The sequence below is a fragment of the Canis lupus genome, chromosome 25 (genome assembly GCF_011100685.1).
Source record: "Canis lupus familiaris isolate Mischka breed German Shepherd chromosome 25, alternate assembly UU_Cfam_GSD_1.0, whole genome shotgun sequence".
Classification (NCBI taxonomy): Eukaryota; Metazoa; Chordata; class Mammalia; order Carnivora; family Canidae; genus Canis; species Canis lupus.
In genome coordinates, this window is record NC_049246.1 from 38,238,814 (window position 1) to 38,263,128 (window position 24,315).

The 24,315-nt window shown below is 37.7% G+C and overlaps 1 protein-coding gene across 13 annotated transcripts in view; it reads right to left on the bottom strand.

Annotated features, from left to right (window-relative positions):
* The window catches only part of DOCK10 (dedicator of cytokinesis 10), a 260,328-nt gene that overhangs the window by 77,810 nt on the left and 158,203 nt on the right, over positions 1–24,315 (bottom strand). For all 13 annotated transcript variants that reach the window (XM_038573971.1, XM_038573966.1, XM_038573967.1 and 10 more), the window contains exons 8-16: positions 20,289–20,472; positions 18,952–19,037; positions 18,600–18,683; positions 18,322–18,477; positions 10,760–10,981; positions 10,479–10,601; positions 8,997–9,079; positions 3,481–3,603; positions 746–825 (exon numbers count right to left, since the gene is read on the bottom strand). In XM_038573971.1, the coding sequence (XP_038429899.1) occupies positions 746–825; positions 3,481–3,603; positions 8,997–9,079; positions 10,479–10,601; positions 10,760–10,981; positions 18,322–18,477; positions 18,600–18,683; positions 18,952–19,037; positions 20,289–20,472 (1,141 nt within the window). The remainder of the gene's footprint in view (positions 1–745; positions 826–3,480; positions 3,604–8,996; positions 9,080–10,478; positions 10,602–10,759; positions 10,982–18,321; positions 18,478–18,599; positions 18,684–18,951; positions 19,038–20,288; positions 20,473–24,315) is intronic.

Here is a 24,315-nt window from a genome sequence, read left to right on the forward strand (position 1 = left end):
TCCTGTGTAATAATCTTCTCTCTGTAGTTCATTTTAGGATGCCTTTATTCATTTTTTGTATCACCGAGAAAGTCACTAAAATGCACAATCAGAAGTAACAAAACAAAACAAACCAATCTCGTCACTTATGAAATAAATTCTGAAATTCTTATTTATAAGTTAATAAAAGCTCCTTCTAAAATCCAAATTTTCACTTACACAAATAGGACTTTTGAAGAAGATACATACTCTCTGTGTAATAATAGAGTCTATAAATATTCCAGCCATAATTACTACGTGGCCACTTGGGTGGCCATCCGTAGTGTTCAGAGCAACCCTTTGGCGCACAGTATGGGGCAACCAGCCCTGTGTTTTGAGTCAGAGGAACTGGATGGAATATAAATTCTCCCATTATGGATTCAGTCATCAGTCTATCTAAACCTGAGATTTCTCATTTATAACCCTTCAGGGTTTTGAGGATTAAATGACATGATTTAATACCTTGCAGGGTGCCTGGTGCACACCAGGTAAATATTAGTTTGCACTGAATATAGTTTCTGTCCTATCACTCTTATAGTCTGTCTTAATGGAGAAATAAGAAGCCCCAGATTTCTGTAGGATAATAAATTCCATTTATCTCAAAATTCTAGAAAAACCCTTGCAAACTATTGTAACTAACCAAGTGTCCGACCAACAAATCAACCAACCAAATCAAAAGACCACTAACTACTTTGAACTCTACAAGCAAACCATGACATCATCATACTTGGATGCTCCAAAGGAACGTTGTCAACGGCAATATCCAGGCTTCCAGGGATGGTCTGTGTTTTGCTTATTCTGTCAACCCTGTGAAAGTAGGGAACAAACACATGCACACACTGAATTATTCTAATTGTCAAGAAAAAAGAGTCAACTATAATTCTGAGCTTTCATAAGAGTCAACAGTACAACCCTAAACAACCTTGTGAATGATTTCATTGAGCTGGTTTTATACTGAAAACTAAAATTTATGTAATATTGCCAATAAAGATAGGAATCAGTGAAGGATCAAGTTACAGATATTCTGAAGAGTGTTTTAGGTTTATTTGCGTCTTATTTCAGGTAATATTTATATAAATGGCCTAACAAGTACAATAGTAAATATAGTAAATAGTTTTTTGTTAACAGAAAGTTCTAGTATTTGAACTGGTTTAAGTGACTTACTTTCCTTAAAACTCTTTAAGAAGTCATGAGGGCCAGGCTGGTCTTTGCTACAATTGCTAAGTGGACAGTTTGCTTGTTCCCTCTTCACCAACAGTCAAGGGCAAGGAGCCTTGTCCTGACCTTGGGCCTTCCTCCTTCCCCCTCCTTCATAATTGTGTGCAGACCCCTCTCACCACCTCTCCCTGTCCCCACATTCACTCCAGTTGTCTCCCTCTCTACCAAAACCTTCTCACCTATCGTCCTTTGTAAGAAGGTGAAAGTTCCGGTAACGGTTACCCGTTTCTAGTGTTATCCCTTCTAGGAGACCTAACAGGTAGAGTAATTACAGTGGTGGGTTCAACCCAGAGTGTGAGAGCTGACTGTTAACATTTTCAATTATTTTGCCTGCCAGTTGTAAAACACAGTCATTATGAAAGGTGAAATTATATCAATTTACTATTAAACAAGTTATCTTAACTACTAAGGTAATGAGTACTCAAAATTCATCACTTAGGAAGCATTTTACCACATAAGAAAATTTCCATGTATCTGCATGGTGGAAATGTTATATAACGGTGTGCATATTCCCAGCCCCGTGTTTGGTGAAACCCCACTGGCAGCCTGAAATCAGCAATGGTAGGAGAATTTACATCACAGAAATTGATCATCAGTACAAATTTGTTTCTTCCTCCTCGAGGGTCAGATGGTCAACATTTGTTAGCACACTGCTGAGAATAAATGTCATAAAGTGTGAGGTGTCCATGAAATAATTTAGTTTCACCAGTATGGTATTGTGTATTCTAGGTGCCCTCTAATTGCCAGAGAGATAACTTTCTTTGCTATACACGAACAACATGGGTTTTGTGAGAGTGTAGTCTCTCTGTTTATGTAGATTACCCCAAACCTTTTGCCCATTTCATTCTACTCACATTGTAACTTTTCATACTTTTGTACATTGGCAAAAAAGAGGTAGAATGCGATTCACTTCCACTTAGTTGCTTCAGTATCCTTGGGAAAGACTATGGTAGGAGTTTTGACCAAGAAGTTTGATGAAGTCAAGGGGTGGGGAAGTCTCTTCACATAAGGAGTGGTCTTAGGATCACAAAGAAGTAATCTCCTCCAACATTTCACTTTTCACCTTTATTTTGCTTTCTAAAGTTTGTATTTTTTCCCAGAAGAAGGAAGGAACATTGGGAAAATTTCCCATCTAGTTAAATAGAAACATATTCTCTATTGAAGATATTATCAGGTTTGTTCCATAGTAATGTGTTACTTTTGCTTTAGATAAACAAATTTAACTGATAGGAGATTGTTAATTCTTAGAAGAGAGACGTAAAAGGCTAATATCTGGGGTAGAAGCAAAGTATACAAGAATCCCATGGGTGTGAGGCAGCTAACAGTTTAAGGTAGATTGCTTATCAGGAGAGATCTTGTCATCACCAGATGTTGAATACATGGTGACACATTTAAAAAATGCTGTGGCTTCTATGAAATTTTTCTTCTTTTAGCCCCAACTTTCATTGTCTTTTCCAAAAGCATTTGCATGACAGAAATATTATGAATTATTGTATTCACAACAATGAATTGCTCTGTGGAAATTCAAAACATAATTCTAAAATTCCTTAACACTGCTATCTAGAGGTGTCTATGTCTCCTTTCTTTGAATCTAGGCTATGTGACAGCTTGACAGCATATTATGCCAGAAATGCTACTGTGACAGTTTCAGGGCCCTGGTCTTTAGAAACTAGTAGTGATCCTTTTCTGTCCCTTGAGACACTCTTAGAAGCCAGCTATCCTTCCGTGAGGAAGCCATAGTATCTCATGGAGAGACTCCCATGGAGAAGAAGGTCACTAGTTCACAGCTCCAGCTGAGCTCCCAATTAACAGCCAATGTCAACTTGCCAATCATTAAATGAGCCATCCTGAATGTGGATCCCCTGGCTTCGGTTGACCTCTGTCGGCTGATGCCACGTGTGCAGAAGAGACAAGCTCTCCTCACCTAACCATGTTCAAATTATAGACTCAGGAAAGTAAGTGATGTTGTTCTTTTAAGCCACTAAGTTTTGGGGTGATCTGTTACATGGCAATAATAGTTAACTGACATGGTTTAATATTTCACACTCCTTCCATATAATTCTGGCAACTTTACTTTTTTGTGTCATTCAGTCATATGTGAGGTCATCTGTAAAGCATCTACTTTCTGGAAGAGTTTGGATGTTCGAGAATCAGGTAATCGAGTACTATTTATGCAGAGTTAATGAATCAATAGTAGCAATGTAGCTGATGCATGTTAATCTCAAGAGTATCCCAAACCCCTACCTTCTGTAGTCTGACACTAGTTTTAGCAGGTCCTCTGTTGAAATCTTGCTACTTTCTTGTCTATACAACGGTGAAAATCTTGAGTCTCTGTCCACACTTCCTTGGTTGTCCTTAAATACTGATCTGAAAGAAAATGATATTTGTTAAGGTTGGTATTTGTTATTGTTTACCAAGTTGTGTTTTTAAGGAGACAAATGATTCAATTTCCCATTTGTAATAGAAGAAACTCCAGGAACTAAAACAAATGAAAACACAACAAGTGATTTAATTCCCCATTTGTAATAGAAGAAACTCCAGGAACTAATGAAGTAAGAAAGAAAAGAACATTTCTTAGAAGTTTCATTTAAATACTATCTTGGTTATCTTATTCTTTATTTTCGATTCAGTATTTACAGTGACAGTAGCCCACCTATATTACAGCTACATTTATTTATGGTTTAGTAACATATCAAACCTAGGAGTGTTAAGGGAGGAATAAGAACAGGTTAGTCCTTTTTTCATTATTTTCTGGGCAAGCCTGGGCCACTTCAGTTTGGATGGTGCTATCAGAATTTACAAGTAGTGGAAAAGGGATAAAGTTCTGTGTGTGGGTCTAGAGGGCCAGATTCTTGAAGCATTTTCCTGTAGATAAATGTGCCCATGTCCTAAATTTTAGGACAGAGACAAAGATAAAATGAAGAACACTTGAGTCCGAATTTTGTATTAAAGAAAGCACCATAAACTTGATTCATTTATTTTCTTCCTTGGTCCATTTCATTGGAACCAGACAGATTTAGTTAGAACACACAAATTGTTTTTGTCCAAATAGTATAGTAATGTCAGGCAATACAAGCAAGTATACATAGCAACCTTAAGGTTAATGTTTCTTCCTCATAATCAATCATAATTCATGTCTATCAAAAACATTAGACCCACATGTAATTAATTTTTCATTAATGTTACAGAGCTGCTGAAATTTTGTTTCTTCTAACTTATGGAACTTGACTATTTTGTTACTCTTTAAGTTGACGAAATATTTCAATACACAGGCTGAAGTGGCCATTTAGATAGATATCTGATTGTAGAGCTTTGGTGTCAAATAATACAGGAAATGGGCCAGAATGATATTTTTAGACTCCTTTAACCTTTCTGCTCATTTTTCTCTGTTAAGTACTCAATGAGGGGAAAAAGATTCCCTATCAAATAACACTGGAGAAGCAGAATGAAAATACTTACCTCGAAGATTATTTTTAGTTACATATCATACAGGGCTTTTGTATGTGTGACATGTTGAAACCAACATGATGTATTTACAACACAGGAGGAGGTTTAACAGAGCTTGAGTAGCGTTTTGCTTTGTTTTGTTTTGTTTTTTTAATTAACCAGTCACTACAAATGGTCGTAACAGTAGATCTGAACTGTGTAACTCATTTTGCTTTTTTCCACAACTCTGTCCTGGAAATAGCTCACTTACATTGGACATATTGTTAAGAGAATGAAGGGCATGGCACCACGGAGAAGCATTGCACACAGTGCCATACACACTGTCCTTGCTCAATAAATATGCTAACTGGCAAGAGAACAGAGAACTGACTCATTTACACAGATGGTTTCAGGATGGCTGGGATGTTTTTGCCTCGATCCAGCTGCCACAATTGGGCAATGATCCGTATATGGTGAATCTCACAACCATGACATTTGGGGTATGACTGAAGAAAATGCACGGTTCAGCCTGAAGGAAAAGAAGCTTGGGTATCCCTGAGAGCCTTACTCCTAAGCAGCATGAAAAGCTGTGATACACAGAAAGAACAGAGTGTATTTTTTCGTGGTTAATGTAAGGTAAACCATAGGAGTAATGGTCAGGCAGCTTACAAACAGTTTTTTAAAAATGAATTATTTAATCATTAGAGGTATAAAAAGACAGAAAGAACCACTGTGGGATGCACTTGAGTTTTTGTCACTTGGATGGATTCAGAGGTTGCACAACCATTTGCTGGGGGCGCTGTTGCGCTGTGTGCCTTCTGTAAATAAATATATATAAAAATGACATTTTTATTTTAGTTTTGTTCAATTTTAAAGAAAACCCAGGGTTGTGCGCTGGTCCTTCCTGAATGTCGTGTAAGAGGGATTAAAAGAAATCAAAGAGTCCTGATGGGAATTTAGGCACATATGATTGCGGAGGCAACATGCACAGAAAGAGTTTCTGTTAACAACATGACACATTTGTAAGGGCCGACTTTCTTCCAAATCAAAGAGTGTAAAATACCCATTGTAGCCATCTGAATCTAAAAAAAGATTATTTTTTAATTGTAAAATGGCAGTACAGCTGGTGCCAAAAATAAGAAAACATACCAAATTAATTTCAGAAAAAATGTTCACAGTGATGAGCATCTGTGTGTGCAGCAACGGGTGGGATGGGTTGGATCTGGCCATTAGCTAAATTGTCATTCTACGCTTTTTGAGTGGCTGTTGATTTTAAGGGCCAAAGTGTTTCAGGGTACACTCGAAGCTATACTGTTAAGAAAACTGCAATATAGAAAATACAGTAGGAAAAAAAAAACTGGCCAGACAACCAGTGGTATCAATAGAATATTGAAATATGTCAGCAGGCTACTTTATATCAAAACGGCTTGAGTGACCAAGAGCGTCCTTTCATTCAGTCACCATTTACTGGAAGCAATTTCCATATTGTAAATGGGAAATTAAAATCTCCTTTGGCTGGATCTTGTACTTATTTTTGTGATTAGTTATTCCAAGCAGTTTAAAATGAAATCTTTAGGACTGTACTGCTAACCATTTTTTTCTCAGATGTCAGAGATGTTTGTGTGTAAGCCTTATATTTATATACAAAAATTGGTGGGGTCTCCTGTTTCCTAACCTACAACCAAACCACTCATCAGGCACTAATATAGCATGGGCTTGTGGTTTTGTTGGCTTTCCTGTCCTAGACATAATTACTTTGATGGTCAGTAATATTGTCAGTGTCCCTAGAAAGTTCATCTGTCTTTCTTCCAGAATATTTTAACTAAACAACCTCACAGTACAATTGCTATTTCTTCTTCTTACTGCTCAGTGAGGGATAATTCTTTCCTGTCTTGTCCCTACCTTATTCTTCACTACTCCAAATTTACCAGAAAGGGGCACTTGTGGCAGAAAATATTATCTCCACAGGTGACTTAATAATCCTATAAGAATAGTGACTTCTAACAATGGCTGTCTTTTATTGGGTACATATCTGTGCTCATTAATCCCCCGACAGTTAATTAGATATTATCATTCCTCTTTTGTACATTTGGAAAAAAAAAAAAAACAGGTAAAAACATACTATGAGTACTTGCCTAAGATCACTTGACTACCAAGTAGAATTGAGATTTCAAAACCCGCTCTGGCTTTCAAATGCCTGCTTCTAAAACGTCACAAAAATTCTGGATCCTTTAAGAGAAAGTATGTTCACCATTGCAATTTGCTGTATTTCACTCTTCCAAGGGATACCTTGCCTCACATGCCCCAACAGGTTTTCTTATCAGTATGAGAAAGCTTGATCAGCAAATTAGAACTAGTTATCCTTTCTCTGCAAGCTTATGAGAAATAAAAACAATCATATTCAACATAAAGGGTTCAGTATATTCAAATAATATCTGTTCTTGCATTATATGCTGGCATTGGCTGGCCCTGCAGGAAGAGGGACACAAGAGAGACAGGGTAACATGTGTGACCTACTCTATGACAAGTGCTTTTGGATCTGAGATCACACCTGCTGCCCACAAGGCAGGTGCTGTCAGCTTCATTCTGAGTATGGGACCCTGAAAACCAGAGAGAGAGCTCGCCTGAAGTTACCATTCTTAAGTGGTGGCCTGATCTGGACTGTGTCTGTCCAACTCCTGGGCCGGATCTCTTTCTCCTTATTATGGGGCTGCCTCAGGGCAAACTCATTCCTGGTGTAAATCTGTCTGCTCACGTTTCCACCTTTCCCTTCCCATCTACCTGTCCCCAACTTCAAGTAACAACCTCAAAATGATAACAAATATTGGTGGATTCACTCTGATTATGCTCATCCCTGGGTACCACGAAACCTAAAAATGGCAAACTTTCTGTATTTTAAAGTTACCGCCATTGAAACAATGGTACCAATACTCAGAGGAGCACTTATGAGGCTGCCTTACTTTGTAGCACTAATTAACTTTTTAAAGTTCATTTGGTTTGTACATTGCTGACCGTTTTTTTCCTTACATCTGTACCAGGTTTTTCCTTTTTTTAAAAAATAATCTTATCTTATTTAAATTCAGTTAATTAACATATAATATATCATTAGTTTCAAATGTAGACTTTGGTAAATCATCAGTTGCATATAACAACCATCACATCATATGCCTCCTTTATGCCCATCACCCAGTTACTCTATCCCCCACAACCACCACCCCTCCAGCAACAATTAGCTTGTTTCCTAGAGTTAAGAGTCTCTTACGGTTTGTCTCCATTTTGTCTCCATCTCTGATTTGGTCTTATTTTATTTTTCCCTTCCTTCCCCTATGATCCTGTTTCTTGGTATTTTGCTATGCAAAATAAGTCAATCAGAGAAAGACAATTATCATCTGATTTCACTCATATGTGGATCCTCTTTTAAGAAATTCTTACACATAAAGAGGCAAAGAGACTGAGGAAGACAGTAGTAATTGATCTTTAACCAGATCCAAAAAGCAATTCTTATTCTTTATGCAGAGGTTATATGTCCAGGAGGATGACTACACCCTCACGGTCCACAGAACTCAGCATTTCTACCAGAGTGAACTGGTACTGATAAATTTGGCTATATTAGTCAGGAGCAAAATCAAAGAGAGTTTAAATGATCAAAATGATGGTTTCATCTGGACGTCCATATATAACACCGTGCCCTACACATAGATGAAAATGCAGCTGTATAAGAAATCACAGTGCTTCCAACTGAATTTTATGCACACCAAACTCTCAGGACTGATATAATGTCAAGAGTTTATTAAACCAAATATGCATGGTAAACAAACTATGACTTCAATCCTACCAAGAAACCATAGTGTATCTGGTCATGCACACACACGCCCTCACATCATAGCCTCAGTATATTATAAGCTGTTTTGCTCAATTGTCTGGTAAAACATATGTTTCTGGGGAGCACTGTTTATGAAAATGACTACAGTAATATTCTTCTAGGTGTTGGTATATTAAAAAATACCAGGGGATGCCTGGGTGGCTCAATTGGTTAAGCCTCCAATTCTTTTTTTTTTTTTTTTTTTTTTAAGCCTCCAATTCTTGACTTTGGCTCAGGTCATGATCTCAGGGTCATGAGATCAAGCCCAGTGTAAGGCTCTGTGCTCAGTAGGGAGTCTGCTTCTTTTTCTTTCTCTCTCCTTCAGGCCCTCACCCTGCTCGTGCGTTCTCTTTCTCAAATAAATAAATAAATCTATAAAAACAAAATACTGGGTAACAAAGTGTTTAAACTGAAGCTTCCAATGCAGACTATAAATGCATTACTGTTCTGTTGATTGCAGCTGTCAACCTACCTTACCGCCCAAGCAAAGGGCATGCGGTATTTGCCCAACTTGCTGAAGAATTGCCTGTTGGATTTTAGTATCTTTTGTGCATACTGAGGGAAAAACAAATAAAAACATTGTTTAGAACACCAATTTTAAACTGTCCAAGTAAAATACTGATAAATACTTTTCCATATTATCTTATATTGAAACTCTGAAATTCGGCCTCACTGGCCTGCAGGTTCTATCTTGGAAAGAGCCAAATGGTATCCTCTGTGTTGGACTTACTGTATTGTGCTCTTTCTTTTCACTCTGGAAATTTCAAATATAGAAAACACCCTTATCTTGGAATGCCAACATTCCCCCCTTTTTTTTTCAGACTTGAAAGGCCTTAAAACATTGAAAGGAAAGTGCTTTCAAATTTGCACTCACAGTCTGTCTTATACTTTTATTTGGGGTGGCAGGGGCTGGCTTGTTCTGCAAAGGGTCACGCAGTGAATATACGAGGCTTTGTGGACCACATGGTCTTTGTCAGCTTCTAACTCTGCCTCTGTAGCAGGAAAGCAGCCATAGATAATCCATAAATGAAGGACTGTGACTATGTAAATAAAACTTTATTTACAGAAACAGGTGGCAGGTGCATCTGGCCTGCACATCATAGTGTGCCAAATCTTGAATCTCATAAATATGTTAAACACCGCCTAAATGGTTACACATGCTCCAATTCAATTGTTAGGCATTCTTTCCTTGATGTATTTCCTTTGTGTGAAAAATACAGATTTTTAATATTTATTTTCTCTTAATTAGTAACATTTGATTATTAAAGAAAATATGATTATGGAAAAAAAAGAAAGAGGGGCCCCTGGGTGGCTCAGTTGGTTAACTGACTCTTGATTTCTGCCCAGGTCATGATCTCAGGGTTGTGAAATCAAGCCCCATGTCAGGCTCTGCACTCAGTGGGGGAGTCTAGTTGGGATTCTCTCTCCCTCTCCCTCCCACCCCCTCTCTCTCTCTCTCTCTCTCTCTCTCTATATATATATATATATAGAAAGAAAAAGAAAAAAGGGAAGAAAAAATTTCCTGTAGTCCCACCACTCAAAGAACTTCCAGTACTTCCTCTTTCTTCACTTAGGTGTTAATATAATTTGATATAAAATTATCTAAAATGATATAAAATTATCACTTAGTTCATCATCAGTAAACTGTATTCACTTGTTTTTAAGTCAGATCAATCCCAACTTTTCATTATTGCTAATACTTGATCCTTGGAGTTAATGTTTTGTCCACATTTAAACTTATTTCTACAAATGGATTATCAGAAGTCAGAAGTTGCTTGGTCAAAAAACATAAATCAAGAATATATCATTTTAAATTTTCCTGATGAATATTCATTTCACTAAAAAGCAACTATTTCAAGACTTACATTTTACCACACCTGATAATTCATCAAGGGAGAGTGATTTTATATCTTGAAAGCAATTGAAGTTATTTATGGAAAAGATTATGCATTACCTTGTTGGAGTCTGGATTCTTAATGTAAGGTTCAGCACCACTTGCAATGTTCCCCATCAGTACTTTTTCTATTTTGGCCACCAAAACAATTTCAGAATGGGGATTGCTTACAGAAAATATAGCCTGTGTACAAAGAAAAGCATATTGAAGACATTTACAAAATTTCATTTTTTTAAGGGACAGCTTTAAGAGAATTTTTATTTTGGAAACTGATGTAATCTTTTGGTAAGAACAAAGAAACAGGCATTTTTTATGCCATCACAAGTAAACAAAAGTGCAACCTGCTTTGGAAATTTTAGCCATTCCTCTGGAAATCCTTTGATGTGAGGTTCTTCTGATTGTCTGGGAGTGACAGTGTCAATGTTTCCATTTTCCAAAGCCACCGAAGCCCCTGAGAGCATCTGCCTGACAGCAGTGTGATTTAGATCCACGTGAAAATCGGCAGAAATTTTCCTGCTCTCTCTGAGGTCATAAAGTGCCACACTCACAAAAAAAGGCTCAATCTGCAGGAAAAAGAAAGAATCGATGATTTTGATATAAAATTATTACACCTGCAATTGCCTCTTTAGTATATTACTAAAACAGTAAACTGCTACTATTTATATAAAATATTTTTAATGTCAGTAATATATGTCAAGTGCTAAGTGATTAGCAGTTTTGGAGATATATTCTGAGGTTACCCCTATGTCCAGATACTCATCAAACCTAACTTACCATTGGTAACTCCCACTGTAATCACCTACTACTATGGCTATCAATGGTGATTTTCTGGTGGTGATCATTTTTTGTGCATTTATTCATTGGTATTCTACTGTAATTATGACCTTTCCTTTCTTATTTATTGATTTATACATACAAGTATAGATACATAGATTACTACTATTTTATTCAATAGATTTTAATCTCTTAGTATCATTATTTATAGTGATGGTCAGATTGTCCCAGATTTGGCTAGAGGTAGCTCCTGTTTGTTTTGGTAGATCCTCATAATTTGGGGGGGGGCACTTCTTGACTCAACAAGAGGTTGTAGGTTCATCTTAATACTTTCAACGTCCATTCATTTGTCCATATAGCCCTGGTTCCTTTCTGTGAGGGTGACATTTAGAAACCAAGATCTCAGTGCTCATTATGCTCATTGTTACTGGGACACACACACACATACACATGCACGTGTCCACACATACCATCCACATCTACAATGACTTCTTTATATCTATCTGTATGTGAATATTTATTAAAAACTCACGAGTTCATGTTGAAACTTGTATTTCCAATGCAAATCCGGAAGGCTTTTTTCAAGCCTTCTCCCTACTTATATATAACTCTTTCCTCCTATAGTGAAAACCTTGGCTCTTGTTATCATTGGCCTATTTGCTTATTTGCTTACTCAGTTTACTTACTGGTTCAAAGTAACCAGTCTCCCAACCATAGCCACTTTTTCTAATCGCTTTCTCTGTACTGCCCTGCAAAGTGCGCCACATCTTGCAAAGGCCAAGTGTAAGCCATTTCTGTGCCTCCACATGGCTTTCTTTTTCTTTTTCTTTCTTTTTAAAGATTTATTTATTTATTCATGAGAGACACAGACTGAGAGAGAGAGGCAGAGACATAGGCAGAGGGATAAGCAGGCTCCTCACAGGGAGCCTGATGCGGGACTTGATCCTGGATCCTGGGATCACAATCTGAGCTGAAGGCAGGCGCCCAACTGCTGAGCCACCCAGTTGTCCCATCCACATAGCTTTCTGCTCCCCCATAATCTGGAGGTCTTGTGAACTCCAAGCCTTTGTGTAACTGCCTCTTCACCTCTAGCCACCTTGCTATGGAAGAAAGGGGAGATGTGAAATAAAGAGAAAATGGGAAGAGAATGGAAGATAGGAAAGAAAGGGAAAATTTCTTGGTTGAGTTTTTTTTTTTAAGATTTTATGTATTTATTAGAGAGAGAGAGAGAGAGAGACAGAGAGAGAGCACGTGTATGAGTGGTGGTGAGGAGAGGCAGAGAGAGAAACAGAGTCTGTGCTAAGCAGACAGCCCACCTTGAGACGCAGCCCCAGAACCCTGAGATGATGACCTGAGCTGAAGGCAGATACTTAACCAACTGAGCCACCCAGGTGTCCCCTTGATTAAGTTTTAAAGAAGCAGAATTTAGGTAAAGATGTGGTTAGAAGGGGTACCTAGGGTCACTTGAGTGACATGCACAAAGCCATAAGGTCATGAAAGAATACAAAGACCATGAAATGATACATTTGTGGACAATGCATTTGAGGAACATTAAGAAGGTACAACCAAACGATGCAGAAGTCCACTGTGTGTCCGGGGGTGAGGGGGCGTGGAAAGAGGTGTTTATAGGGGAATGAATGCATAAAAGAAAACTCCTAGGTTTGAGTACATAACAAACTAAGTGGATGTCAATGTGATTTACTAATATATACGATAAATATACAGAGGTGAGTTCTGGATGGTGTGCAGAGTCATCTCTAGGACATTCCAATCACAGTTGGAGATATGAATCTTAAGCCCAGCGAATGAAGCTAGGCTGGGGAGTTTTATATATGGGCTACTGTCTACCATGAGATAAAGAGAAGAGAATTAGAAGGGCATCCTGGGAAATATCAGCATGCAAAGGACAATTTTTAAAAAAATTTTAATCCCAAATGAAAGTATGTTCCGAAATATGGAAATTTCTGCTAGAGTCCCGGGAATCCTCCACGTTGCCACAGCTGCTGGGCTCCTCTCTGCCTTGCTGTTACTCTCAGCAACTCAAAGTTTATAAAGGAGATTGAGGAATGGAGAGAGATTTAAAGAAAAAAATGACAAGTTCAATCCTGCCAGAGTATCATAGAAACTGAAGAAGAAAGATTCAATAAAAAAAAGAAGAAGACGAAAGATTCAAGAAAGAAGGAATGTTCAACTAGAAAACCATCAAATGCAATAGAGATTAAATAAAACGAGGACCAAAATAAATACATGCATGTGTAACTACATACATATTATACATATGTATAGATATAAACAAATAATCATACACATGCAAGTAGATATAATTACATTTCATTAACTCTAGGCTTCTAAAAATGGAATATGCTTACAATAAACATTTTTACTTTTGTTTATGCTACTTAATTTTGAATGGATGCCTATCACCATGTGTTCTGTGGACAAGCAGGTTATATACAAAAACATATTATGTTCATCATTGTACAGACTCACTCATGAGTACAATCCATCATGTGGATTGTACTGAGTGTTTGATAGGTATCTCATGTGCTTTAAAACAGTTCTATAGCTAGCTTATAACAGGGTTATTAGTGTAAGTCCTTAATATTAGCAGTACTTGCCAGCTTCCTTACTGTTAGAAACAGAACTACACACAAAAAATCAAATTCAACCAATTATTAAAAAATAAGAGAATTAAAAAGTGGGAGTTTTATATTTTACCATTTAATTTAGTTTAGAAAAACTTCTGGTTTATGGCAGCAGTTGTCTGCCAAGAGTTGCAAATGCAAAAATTATGTGAAAATAACTCAGGTAGGAGCTCAAAACACATTGAAGGTCAAGGGAAAAAATCCTATTATTTTTCGTGAATTGGGGGCATTTTGATTTTCATTTCTGCTTGGTGAATGGAAATAAATTACCTACTTTGATAATCCATCAGAAATTAAAGCTCATATGGTGATTCATTTATTTCTTCCAATCCACCTTTTCAACTTAAATGTCAAATCTTACTTTTTGAATCAGTGGCTTTTCAATAAGGATTTGTTTAATCAGGCACTTGAAAGCTGAACAAATGAAGTCATAGGCTTCTTATGTTTAGAGTTCTGTATTTTCTCAAAAAAAAAAATCAAGAACGCAAAATTTTCAAATAGCTCTGCTGTGAAGCAGGTTTTGGAATCAATTGCTATTTTCAAAGAAATATTTTATACTAGAAAACCATCAATTTGAATTTGGTTTTCAATGGACTGACTAAAAGATTACATGCTGTCAAAAACCGTTTCCTCATCAGGGAAAAGTTCTTTGAGGGAGTCTCTTTAGAAACTCATTCATTAAATGCAGGAGCTGATTCTTCGGCAACCTGGAGAAATATTTCGTTTAACTTAAAAAATATGTTCCCTGAATTAAAAATGATGAGTTTAAAAACAGGTAGATTAACAAGAGTGTCACTGAATAATATATAAACAATGTCATTACATAAAAAATTACTGTAGAGTTTAGGTGAGGCTGTTTTATTACTTTTTTTGTATTATTGCTTAGAAGCATGATGAAATTATTTTTTACAAGGTAATTTTCTATTTTTTTAAAAACATTTGTATCAACTTTAAAATAAAGTAAAAACAAATACGGACATTTAAAGCACCTCAAAAAAAAATAAAGCACCTCAAATTGACTTGTCCCTCTGGCTTTACAGACATAAAGGGCAGACTGACGCTGGGTTCTGAACTTGGGCATGTTCTCATGCTTGGCAAGATTGGCCCAAATACCAATGTTAAACCTCTGAGCATGTGTTTTAGTACAAAGAAAGGAATCCATGTGGAAGGAGTCGTATGGCTGTCACTGGAAAGAAAAGCCCATTATCTTCGAGTTTCAGTTTCTAAGTTGGGTTTTTTAAATCACAATTAAGGCTATGCCTTGTCAAAAAAACAAAAACGAAAACAAAACAAAAACAAAAACAAAAAACACGACATTTTTATTTAATAAGATGGTTAAATGCTAGTATGATTTGGGTTACATTTTCCTGATATTTCCAAGTAGTTTCAAGAAGCAAGTTTCTTCCTGTTTTGTTTTGTTTTTGTTTTTGTTTTTTAATTTTAATCCCAAAAAGAACTATGTTCTGAAATATGGAAATTTCTGCTAGAATCCGGGAATCCTCCACGTTGCCACAGCTGCTGGGCTCCTCTCTGCCTTGCTGTTACTCTCAGCAATTCAACACCATTTCACACAGCTGACACTCTGTCTTGGCATCAGCCATGCTTTTCTGGTTTATCTCTACTTCAGTGACCATTCTTTCTTAGATTTCTTTGGTCACTTCTTTATTCATCTGTTAAATATTTGTTTTTTGGCCCTTTTTCTATGCATACAGAAATTCCCAAATGTGTCTCTCTAGGTCTCTGTCTGGCCCAGGCTTCTCTACATTTATGTCTCATTCATGGCTACTCCCTCAAGCTCCAAACTTGTATCTGACTTTGCCCAATGGACATCTCTATTTGGATATCTAGTAGGCCTCTAACATGCCCATAATGGAATTCTTGGCCAATGTCTCCCAAATCTGCTCTTCATCTAGTCTTGTTCTCTTAGTAAATGGCACCATCACACATAGAAGTGTTCAAAGCAAAAAACAGAGGTTTATCCTTGAAAATATTTCTTCCCTTTATCCTGTATATCCAATGGATCAGAAAAACCTGTTCATTCCATTTACCCAACATCAAGTCAAATCCATCCATTTCTCTCCTTCTTCCTTGCCAGTGCTAATCTAAACTGTGCAATGAACTATGGTGGTAGCCTCCTATCTACTCTCCCTGGCCAACTCTTGTTTCCTCCAATCCCCGCCCCCCTTTTTTTCTGGTAGGATCTTTAAAAACAGAAATTGAAACTACACCATTTGAAAGGGTTTCAAATCACTACAGCCTCCACTCAGGATAAATCCAAACTCTTCCCTACAGCCTATACCTGACATTATCTTACCTTGTAACTGTTCCTCCCATATCATCTTTGTCCGCCCTTCCCCTCTGTATCTGCTTCCTGTTCCCAGAAATTGCCAAGACTTAGTAGTTTTGAGATGTTCACACTTGTTCTTTCTTCTGCTTAGAATATCTTCCTTCACCTGACCTTTATCCTTCTCACTCTTTGGGTCTCTGTTCAACTGTCACCTACTATGACCCTGGCACCCAGAGTAACCTGTCTCCCAGTTCCTCTGTATCACATCTGACATACTGATTCATTTTAAAGAACTGTGAATCATGTGTGATTATTATGTTAATTTATTTGGCCTGTAAAAAAATGTACTGTTTATTCTTTCCACAGAGAATCAATCTTTACAAGGGCAGGAGGGTTGTTATCTTTCCCCTACTCCCACTGTTTGCTCAGTACCTAGAACAAGTCTGGCTCTCAATAGGTGTACTGAATAAGTATTGGCTGAGAAATGAATAATCGTGACTTCCAGTGCTATCACTTTTACTCACATACCTGGTGCACAATTATAATCATAAAATAAGAGAAAGTTTCATTCTGGATGAAGATTCTTACTGGTGACACATTTCAATTTTAGCTTACTTGTCAACAGGGCTCTCACAAATAACACTGAAAATACTGATATGTCGATTGTATAGTATTCACAAAGCCATTTCCCATATATTAAATTAACAATAAATATGTAATCATTGCTTACTGCGCACCAAGTATTATCTAAGTCCTTTCCATATATTAATTTAATCCTCACAACAATCATTTGACATATTGTTATTACTGTGTCATAGAGGTGTGCGCAGGATGTGTGTGCTCAGTTTGTAGAGAAAACTTAATGCTGTTCTGTCTTCTAAAAGTAAATGTGGCTTATATAATGAATCTAGAAATAAGTCTTCTTCTTTGAGGCAAAAGATGACAATTGAGGGATGACTTACGAAAAATTAGAGTGGAATGAATTTTAAAAAAATGAAAGTGAACATGCCAATAAATAACACTGCTTTTTATTGATGTTAGGATTAGGTGTGATTTTTATTTTCTGGGTTTTTTTTAAAGATTTTATTTATTTATTCATGAGAGACACAGAGAGAGAGACAGAGGCAGAGACACAGGCAGAGGGAGAAGTAGGCTCCACACAGGAAACCCGATGCGGGACTCAATCTCTGGACTCCAGGATCACACCCTGGGCCAAAGGCAGGCGTTAAACTGCTGAGCCACCCAGAGATCCCAATTATTTTCTGTTTTTTTTTTTTTTTTAAAGATTTATTTATTTGAGAGAGAGAGAGAAAGTATGTGTGGGAGCAGGGGGAGAGGTAGAGGGAGAGGAAGAAAGTCCCCAAGCAGGACCCGCCCCACTCCCCCCACTGAGTGTGATGCCCAATGCAGGGCTTGATCTCATGATCATGACCTGAGCTCAAACTATGAGTTGAACATTTAGCCAACTGAGCTACTCAGGCGTTCCTATTTTCTTCTTTGTAGTTCAACTTTTAATGTTTATGCTCTCAAAATGCTCCCTTCCTATCAATACTGCTACAGTTGGTATAGAACTATCCCCTAGACTAAGAACTCTCAAGACAGCTCATTTAGTAGGAAAAGGAATCTTGTGTTGATGTAATGAGCACTGTGGTGGTTCCCAAATATCAGTGACACACTTTTTTTCTCCCATTTCCATGTACCATGTCTACTATTACTTAATATTTATCTGATATTACTTTACTTGATTCACTATGTAGCCTGGTGTTCAGTAGTAAAGGCTATGAAATCACAGAGTTGATTTCTTTGTTTAAACTGTTCTCTAATATACATTCAAATAAGCATATAAATACTAAAAGAAGAAATTTGATTTAAAGGCCATCTCAGGTACCGCCAAGAAGAAACAAACCATATCTTGGGAAACTCTGAACCACTGTGTGATTTAATGGAAAGGACCCTAGAAAACTCCCTTTGACGAAGCTGCTTCTTTAAATTAAGAGGAAAATTTTATGGTAGTATATTTACTATTCCACTTCAGAACTTGTGCACTTTTGTAATGTGGAAAATGCTGTTATTCATACTCCCTGGTAGACTAGAGGGTGTGAACTCAGTCCCTGGAATTACCAGGAGTAGAAAAGATTTCAGCCAGGGGGGTATGATATTGGCTGTTCTGTATAGGATGTAACAGAGGGAAACTTACATTCGTTATCGGATCATTCTCATTCTCCGTAACACATCCCTGAAGATTTAAGTTGAGAGCTTTACAAATGATCATGATTCTCTTGGCAGCTTTTTCTTCAAATGGTTTGATCCCAGAGTCAGTTTCTAAAAGGTCCTTTTTCTGAAGTTTCAAGGTCTGAAAAAAAATGTTAAAAGTCTCTCTCAACAAACACCGGTCATAAAAAAAGAAATTCTAAATTATAAACTGTGTTCCAATTGTGTGGATCAAGTTCACGTCTGCTTAGAATTCCGACTTACATCTATATCTGGATCCAGAGAGAACAGATTTAGCCTCTCCATATTTCGGGTTGTTTTGACAGTCTCTTCAGTTTCTGTGAGGTACTACAGAGAAAACTGTATTAGCTCTCGGTAATTAAGTATCCAGATACAGCCTAGCCCCATCCACATGCTAAGAAGTTGCTCTATATTATCACTATTTTAATATCATCCATTAATACTCAGCAAATCTTATCAAAACATGCTTTTATTTTTTTAAGTGTTGTATAAATGTAGTCTAAATCTTAAAATACAACATTTCCGTCTTTTCCATGAAAACAATTACTAATAAATAATTCAAATTATTTGTATAGCAAAATGTCAGCTTTATTACTTTTGCGAAGTCTGGGTGTGGGCTGTTTTCTGAAGACTCTGTTTCCTCTGGCATGCATTCACAAGTTATAGAATTATCCAGCGAATCTTGAAAAGATACACCAAGACAGGTCATTAAGTAATATTCATGAATAATACATTTGTCTAGGCTGTGACATATCAAAACTGGATGTGGAATGGATGTTGGTGAGCAGATGCCTTCATTGTACCTGGCTCTAGGACTCCATTTTGTTATAAGATCTGGGCCTGGAAATCAGACCTCCTGATGGTCATGATGAGATTCTTTCCATGACACCACCCTGAGCTCATAAGAATTCTTGACTCTTCTAATACTAACTACCTTTATACCTGAGGTTGTCATGACTTACTTTATCAATGCATACTAAAGTTTTCTTATATGTGTATATATTTTTGATAATTCTGACCACCTCAGGCCATCAATTTCAAATCCACATTCTAGCTTCAGTTAGTTAAACTCTCTGAAACTCTGTAAACATTAATTCTCTCATTGATCATTATTAAGTAAATCATGAATTTACCTAAAACATCTACCATTGTATATAGTAGTTGTATTAAAGTCAACCACCGTTTTCTTTCCCATTACCCTATATCTCTTTTACTTAATAGCATATGACATTTAAAGATTCTGGTTTCTAAAGTCTCATGGTGCTGGGCAAAACATGTTAAAATAGTTCTCCTTTGGGAGAAGTGACCAACTCTGAAGGTAAACTTGTCTTTCATATGATCATAGACCTGTTTTTCTACCTTTCATATCACCTCTCCTTTCCTCTCTCTTCTCTTTGCCTAGAACGAATTAGAATCTTAAGAGGTAATGAGGATGAGAAGAAGATAAATTTTTTATCTTATAGAGATCTCTAATATGGTACAAAATTTATGGAACTTTCACATATAAGCTGGTCTCAGTATGGCCAAAAAGCATAGATGACAAGATACCTCTTTTTTTTTTTGGAAAGATATCTTTCAACTAAAAGGAAGTAATTCATGTTTGTCTTTCTATAATATCATTTTAATTAAATGAAACGAAAGGCTATTATACAACTACCCCATCTAAGAACCTCCCATCAGACATGGGTATATTTTTGATACTGTTGACAAATTACTTCCTTCCTCAAACCATTGCCAGTAAACTCAAAATCATATGTGTGGCGACCTTCACTATTCAGTGAAAGTCAAGATTTAGGGGTGATTTTCTGGGGCAAATAGCTCAGGGGTGGATGAGCCAGATGTGGTAGTTACCACAGTCATTGGCAGCTTAAATGAACCCAATGTGCAGATCACACTTTGAAAACAAAGGGAAGTGGACACACGTGCTCTCACCCAGCTCCAGATCTGCAAGCTCTGTGCTCCTCCTCCCCTGAGAGGGCCCCTCAGGACTGATTTGCAGGATGCGGTTGAGGGTGTGGATCCATTCATCCATATCTGACTCTGTCTCAGCGGCCAGCACAAAATAGGTTAGGTCATTCATTTTTAATTCAAAGGCATACTTTCTTAGTCTGTTATTCTGTGGTATAAAAAGAAAGAGAGAAATTAAAAACCCCAGATAGTAAGTCTTAGAGAGTGAGATACATTTCTTATGGGGTCACACTTCCGAAGAGTTTCCATATGGGAGAGTAACATAAAGATCAGCCAAAAGAAGGGAAGCATTTGGATGGCCATGAATTGTTTTGTTTTGTTTTTTTTCAAGTCTTTTTGTATGAACAAGTATTCTATTTAGGTTTTTGATGATTGGATGAGTACGGTGGTTAACAATTTTCCTCTTCAGGTATCTGTGGGAATAGACTCTATACTTCACTGGTTGATTTGAGTCACTGTCTTCACTTTCTCATCCTGTGTTCTGTCTACTACTCACTCCAGCTGGGCTTTTGGCCCCGTCGCACCCAGGGCAGCACTTGCCATGGTTGTTAACAAACTCTATGCTGGGATGTTTCCTTCTTTGTATCTTCCTTGACTTTTCAGTAGAATTAGTATGGTGGCCACTTCCTCCTTCTTGAAATCCGTCAGTGTCTGGTTTCCATGACCACACTCGATTCTGATTTTCTTTCTTCTTCACTGGTCACCACTTCTCAATCATCTCTACTGGCTCTTCTTTATCTTGATGATATCTAATGCTAACCTTGGCTCTGCCTTAGACTCCTTTCTCTCTCATCTGGTCAATGGCTTTAAAGGACATGACATCCACAGGGCAGGACACCACATTCCTTTTGGTGGCTCTGGCCTTTTCATCAAACTCCAGGTTTTTCTCTAACCTCACATCTCTACTTTGCCTTTGGTGGTAAACTGATGAGGCTGTGCTCTAGATCCTGAAAATGTGCTCTTGTCACAAGCTTTGTTGGTGTCACAAGGCTCGAAGCAGCCCTTCCCCCAAGTGTGTGCTTGCACACAATCAGCATCATGTTTGTCCCCCATCTACTTAGAGGACTTGTTGTCACTCTTCAGATCTCAATCAGAGTCATACTTGCTCAGTTAGCCCTTCCTCAATTCCTCAGTTAGGGCAAGAGTCTTGTCTTCTAGGCACTTATCACCATTTGGAATTATATACTTCTTCATTTTCATTTGTTTGTTTTGACCAACATCTGTCTCTCTCATGGCTGCCTCTAGGAGGACCGGGCCAGCTCTGCTCACCATTATATCCTGTGCTGTCATACAGAAGGTCTCAGTACCAGTGTGTTCAACAGTCACCTTTTATAAGGGAATAAGATCAGTTCTTATCTTTGGGGAACTGACATTTGTAGGGAATAGTGAATGAACAAAAGGTTGAAGGAATAAAGATTTTGTGCAGTGCAGAGAATTAAAATGGTCTCAGGGACTGAGTAGCTACTTCATACTGGTCTTCCATGGATGGAGCATCCAAGTTGAAATCTATAAAAAAAAGTAAACTGTTCCAATATGGGAGAATCCCACTGAAAGTGGAGGGAACATAAGAGCAAATTAAGGCACTTTGATATTCCATCTCTAATTCACTCTCGGATAATTCTGATACAGGTAGTCTACTCTTACCTATACTGCTAGGAAGCCATTAGGGTACTCACAATTATAACCGAGTGAAGTCTATGTACTTAAGATAACCCAGTAAAATACAAATAGGAGAAGAATCATAAGTTGAGAGTATCACTATAATGTGAGATTATGTCTTAACATCAAAGTATAGAATTCTTTTTGACAATGGGATTGCTATTCTTGGTGGCAAGAAAAAATAATTTTTAATATATTCCCATTAATATCTTCTTTGCAATGTTCTCAGAGACTATCCTAAAATAGCTTGTTCCTTTCAAGTTCCACAATATCATGATTACTACCACAAATTTGACACTTACTAAACACTTGTCATCTAGATGCCAGGTACCGTGCTGAGCATTCACAGCCATTATTCCACTTAATCCCATAACAACTCTGTGAGACAAATTTTATTTTTCCATTTAACATGGAGGCTTGGGGAGATAAATTAAAATGTGTTTGGGATTCTGCAGGTAGCAAGTGGCAGAGAAGAGAAATAATCTTCTAACACTCTAACACCCGCTGAGATGACCCAGGAGCAAAGAGGACATTCAGTGAATGCTATTCTCCTTCCTTGCCCCCTCCGTGGCACAGTCACGTGCCAAAGGGATAGTCATGGCCTGGGACATCATGGATTCTCTCAGTGCTGAGAATAGATAGGGGGAACACATACGTCTCAAGAAAGAAAAGTCAGGCACTGAAGGAGAAAGAATTAGCTGAAAGAAAACCCCAGCAGTAATACTCACTGTAGAACTTCATACCTTAAATGCCACTTTCTAGATTCTTCCAAGGACAAACTCTTGGCTCCAGCCTATACTTTTTTATTCTCATCAAGTATTACTATTTCTTTGCCTTGGAATGAGTCACTTACTGACTGGCTTGTTTAACAGTCTATGAGCTGGAGATGGGCATAGGTTGGTTGGTTATCCTCAGTGCTCAGTACAATGATAGCAATCATTCTTTTTTTTAAGATTTATTTATTTATTCATGAGAGACACAGACTGAGAGAGAAAGGCAGAGACATCAGTGAGGGAGAAGCAAGATCCTCACAGGGAGCCCAATATGGCACTTGATCCCGGATCCCGGGATCACGACCTGAGTCGAAGGCAGGTGCCCAACCGCTGAGCCACACAGGCATCCCGATAGCATTCGTTCTTAAAGAGGTGTTTACTGTGTTCACATATTGTGCTAGGCAGAGGCAGACACAGTCTCTGCCCTGCCAGAACAGGGGAGACAGGCATTAACCAGTTAATCATACAAATGTGAAACTGAAACATATGCAAATGTGGTGAAAAAGAGGTATAAAATGAAGGTATAAAGGGGAGCCTGGGTGGCTCAGTTGGTTAAATGTCTGACTCTTGATTTCAGCTTAGGTTATGATCTCAAGGTCATGGGATGTAGCCCCACATTGGACTTCATACTTGGGGGGGAGTCTGCTTCAGATTCTCTCTCTTTCCTTTTCCATCAGCCCCTCCTCCCACTTGTGCTGTCTTTCTCTAAATTAAATTATAAATAAATAAAATCTTTGGGAAAAAAAAAGTAAAAAATTCTTCCTGTGAACAGGAATCCTATTGCAATATGAGAATACTGCTCTACTCATAGGACCCCCTGGGTTCTATGAGAGCAAAAGGACAGGATGACTTTGACTAATAAAAGGTCAGAGCTGCATTTTGAGACCATTTTGGCTGCAGTATAAAGAGTGGGGGTTGCCAGAAAGGCAGCTATGGCCTCAAACTTTAGTGTGCAAAGCAAACATCTAGGCAGCTTCTTTAAGAATGCAAATTCTTAGAAGCTATGATATCCTCAGGAGGTGTGGGCAGACACCCTCCATACACTCTGATGCACACTCTTGGAGGTTCTGGTGAAGGAAGTCCATAAAGCCACTAGCAGTCTGCCCTGACATAGAGGATCTAAGGGCAAAGACAACTTGGTTGAGAGCAAATGTAAAAGGCGACATGGTTTTCCTTCACAAAAAAAGAACAGAAATAGACACAGAGGATAAAACTCAAAATGCTCAGAGCTCAGGGCATAGCTTTGGCTAGCATATGGCTAAACACAAGCAAAATCTCAGTGTTATCTTGAAAACAGATAAAAAATCTGGTTCATTAATCTCATGCCGTAACTAATGTGGACAGGGAAATGTAAAGGTATGTAAAATGATGTAAAATGCTTTCATTAATTATATTAATTAAAAGTGGATGGAGCTGCAATCTGCTTTCAAATGCAGATGACAAGGAATTCAAAGAATTCTAGATACAAAACATGACAAAACATGGACAAAGCTTTATTTTCTAAATGGCATTCTGTGCTCCAAATGAATACGGTTGCCCGCTTCAACATTTATTAAACA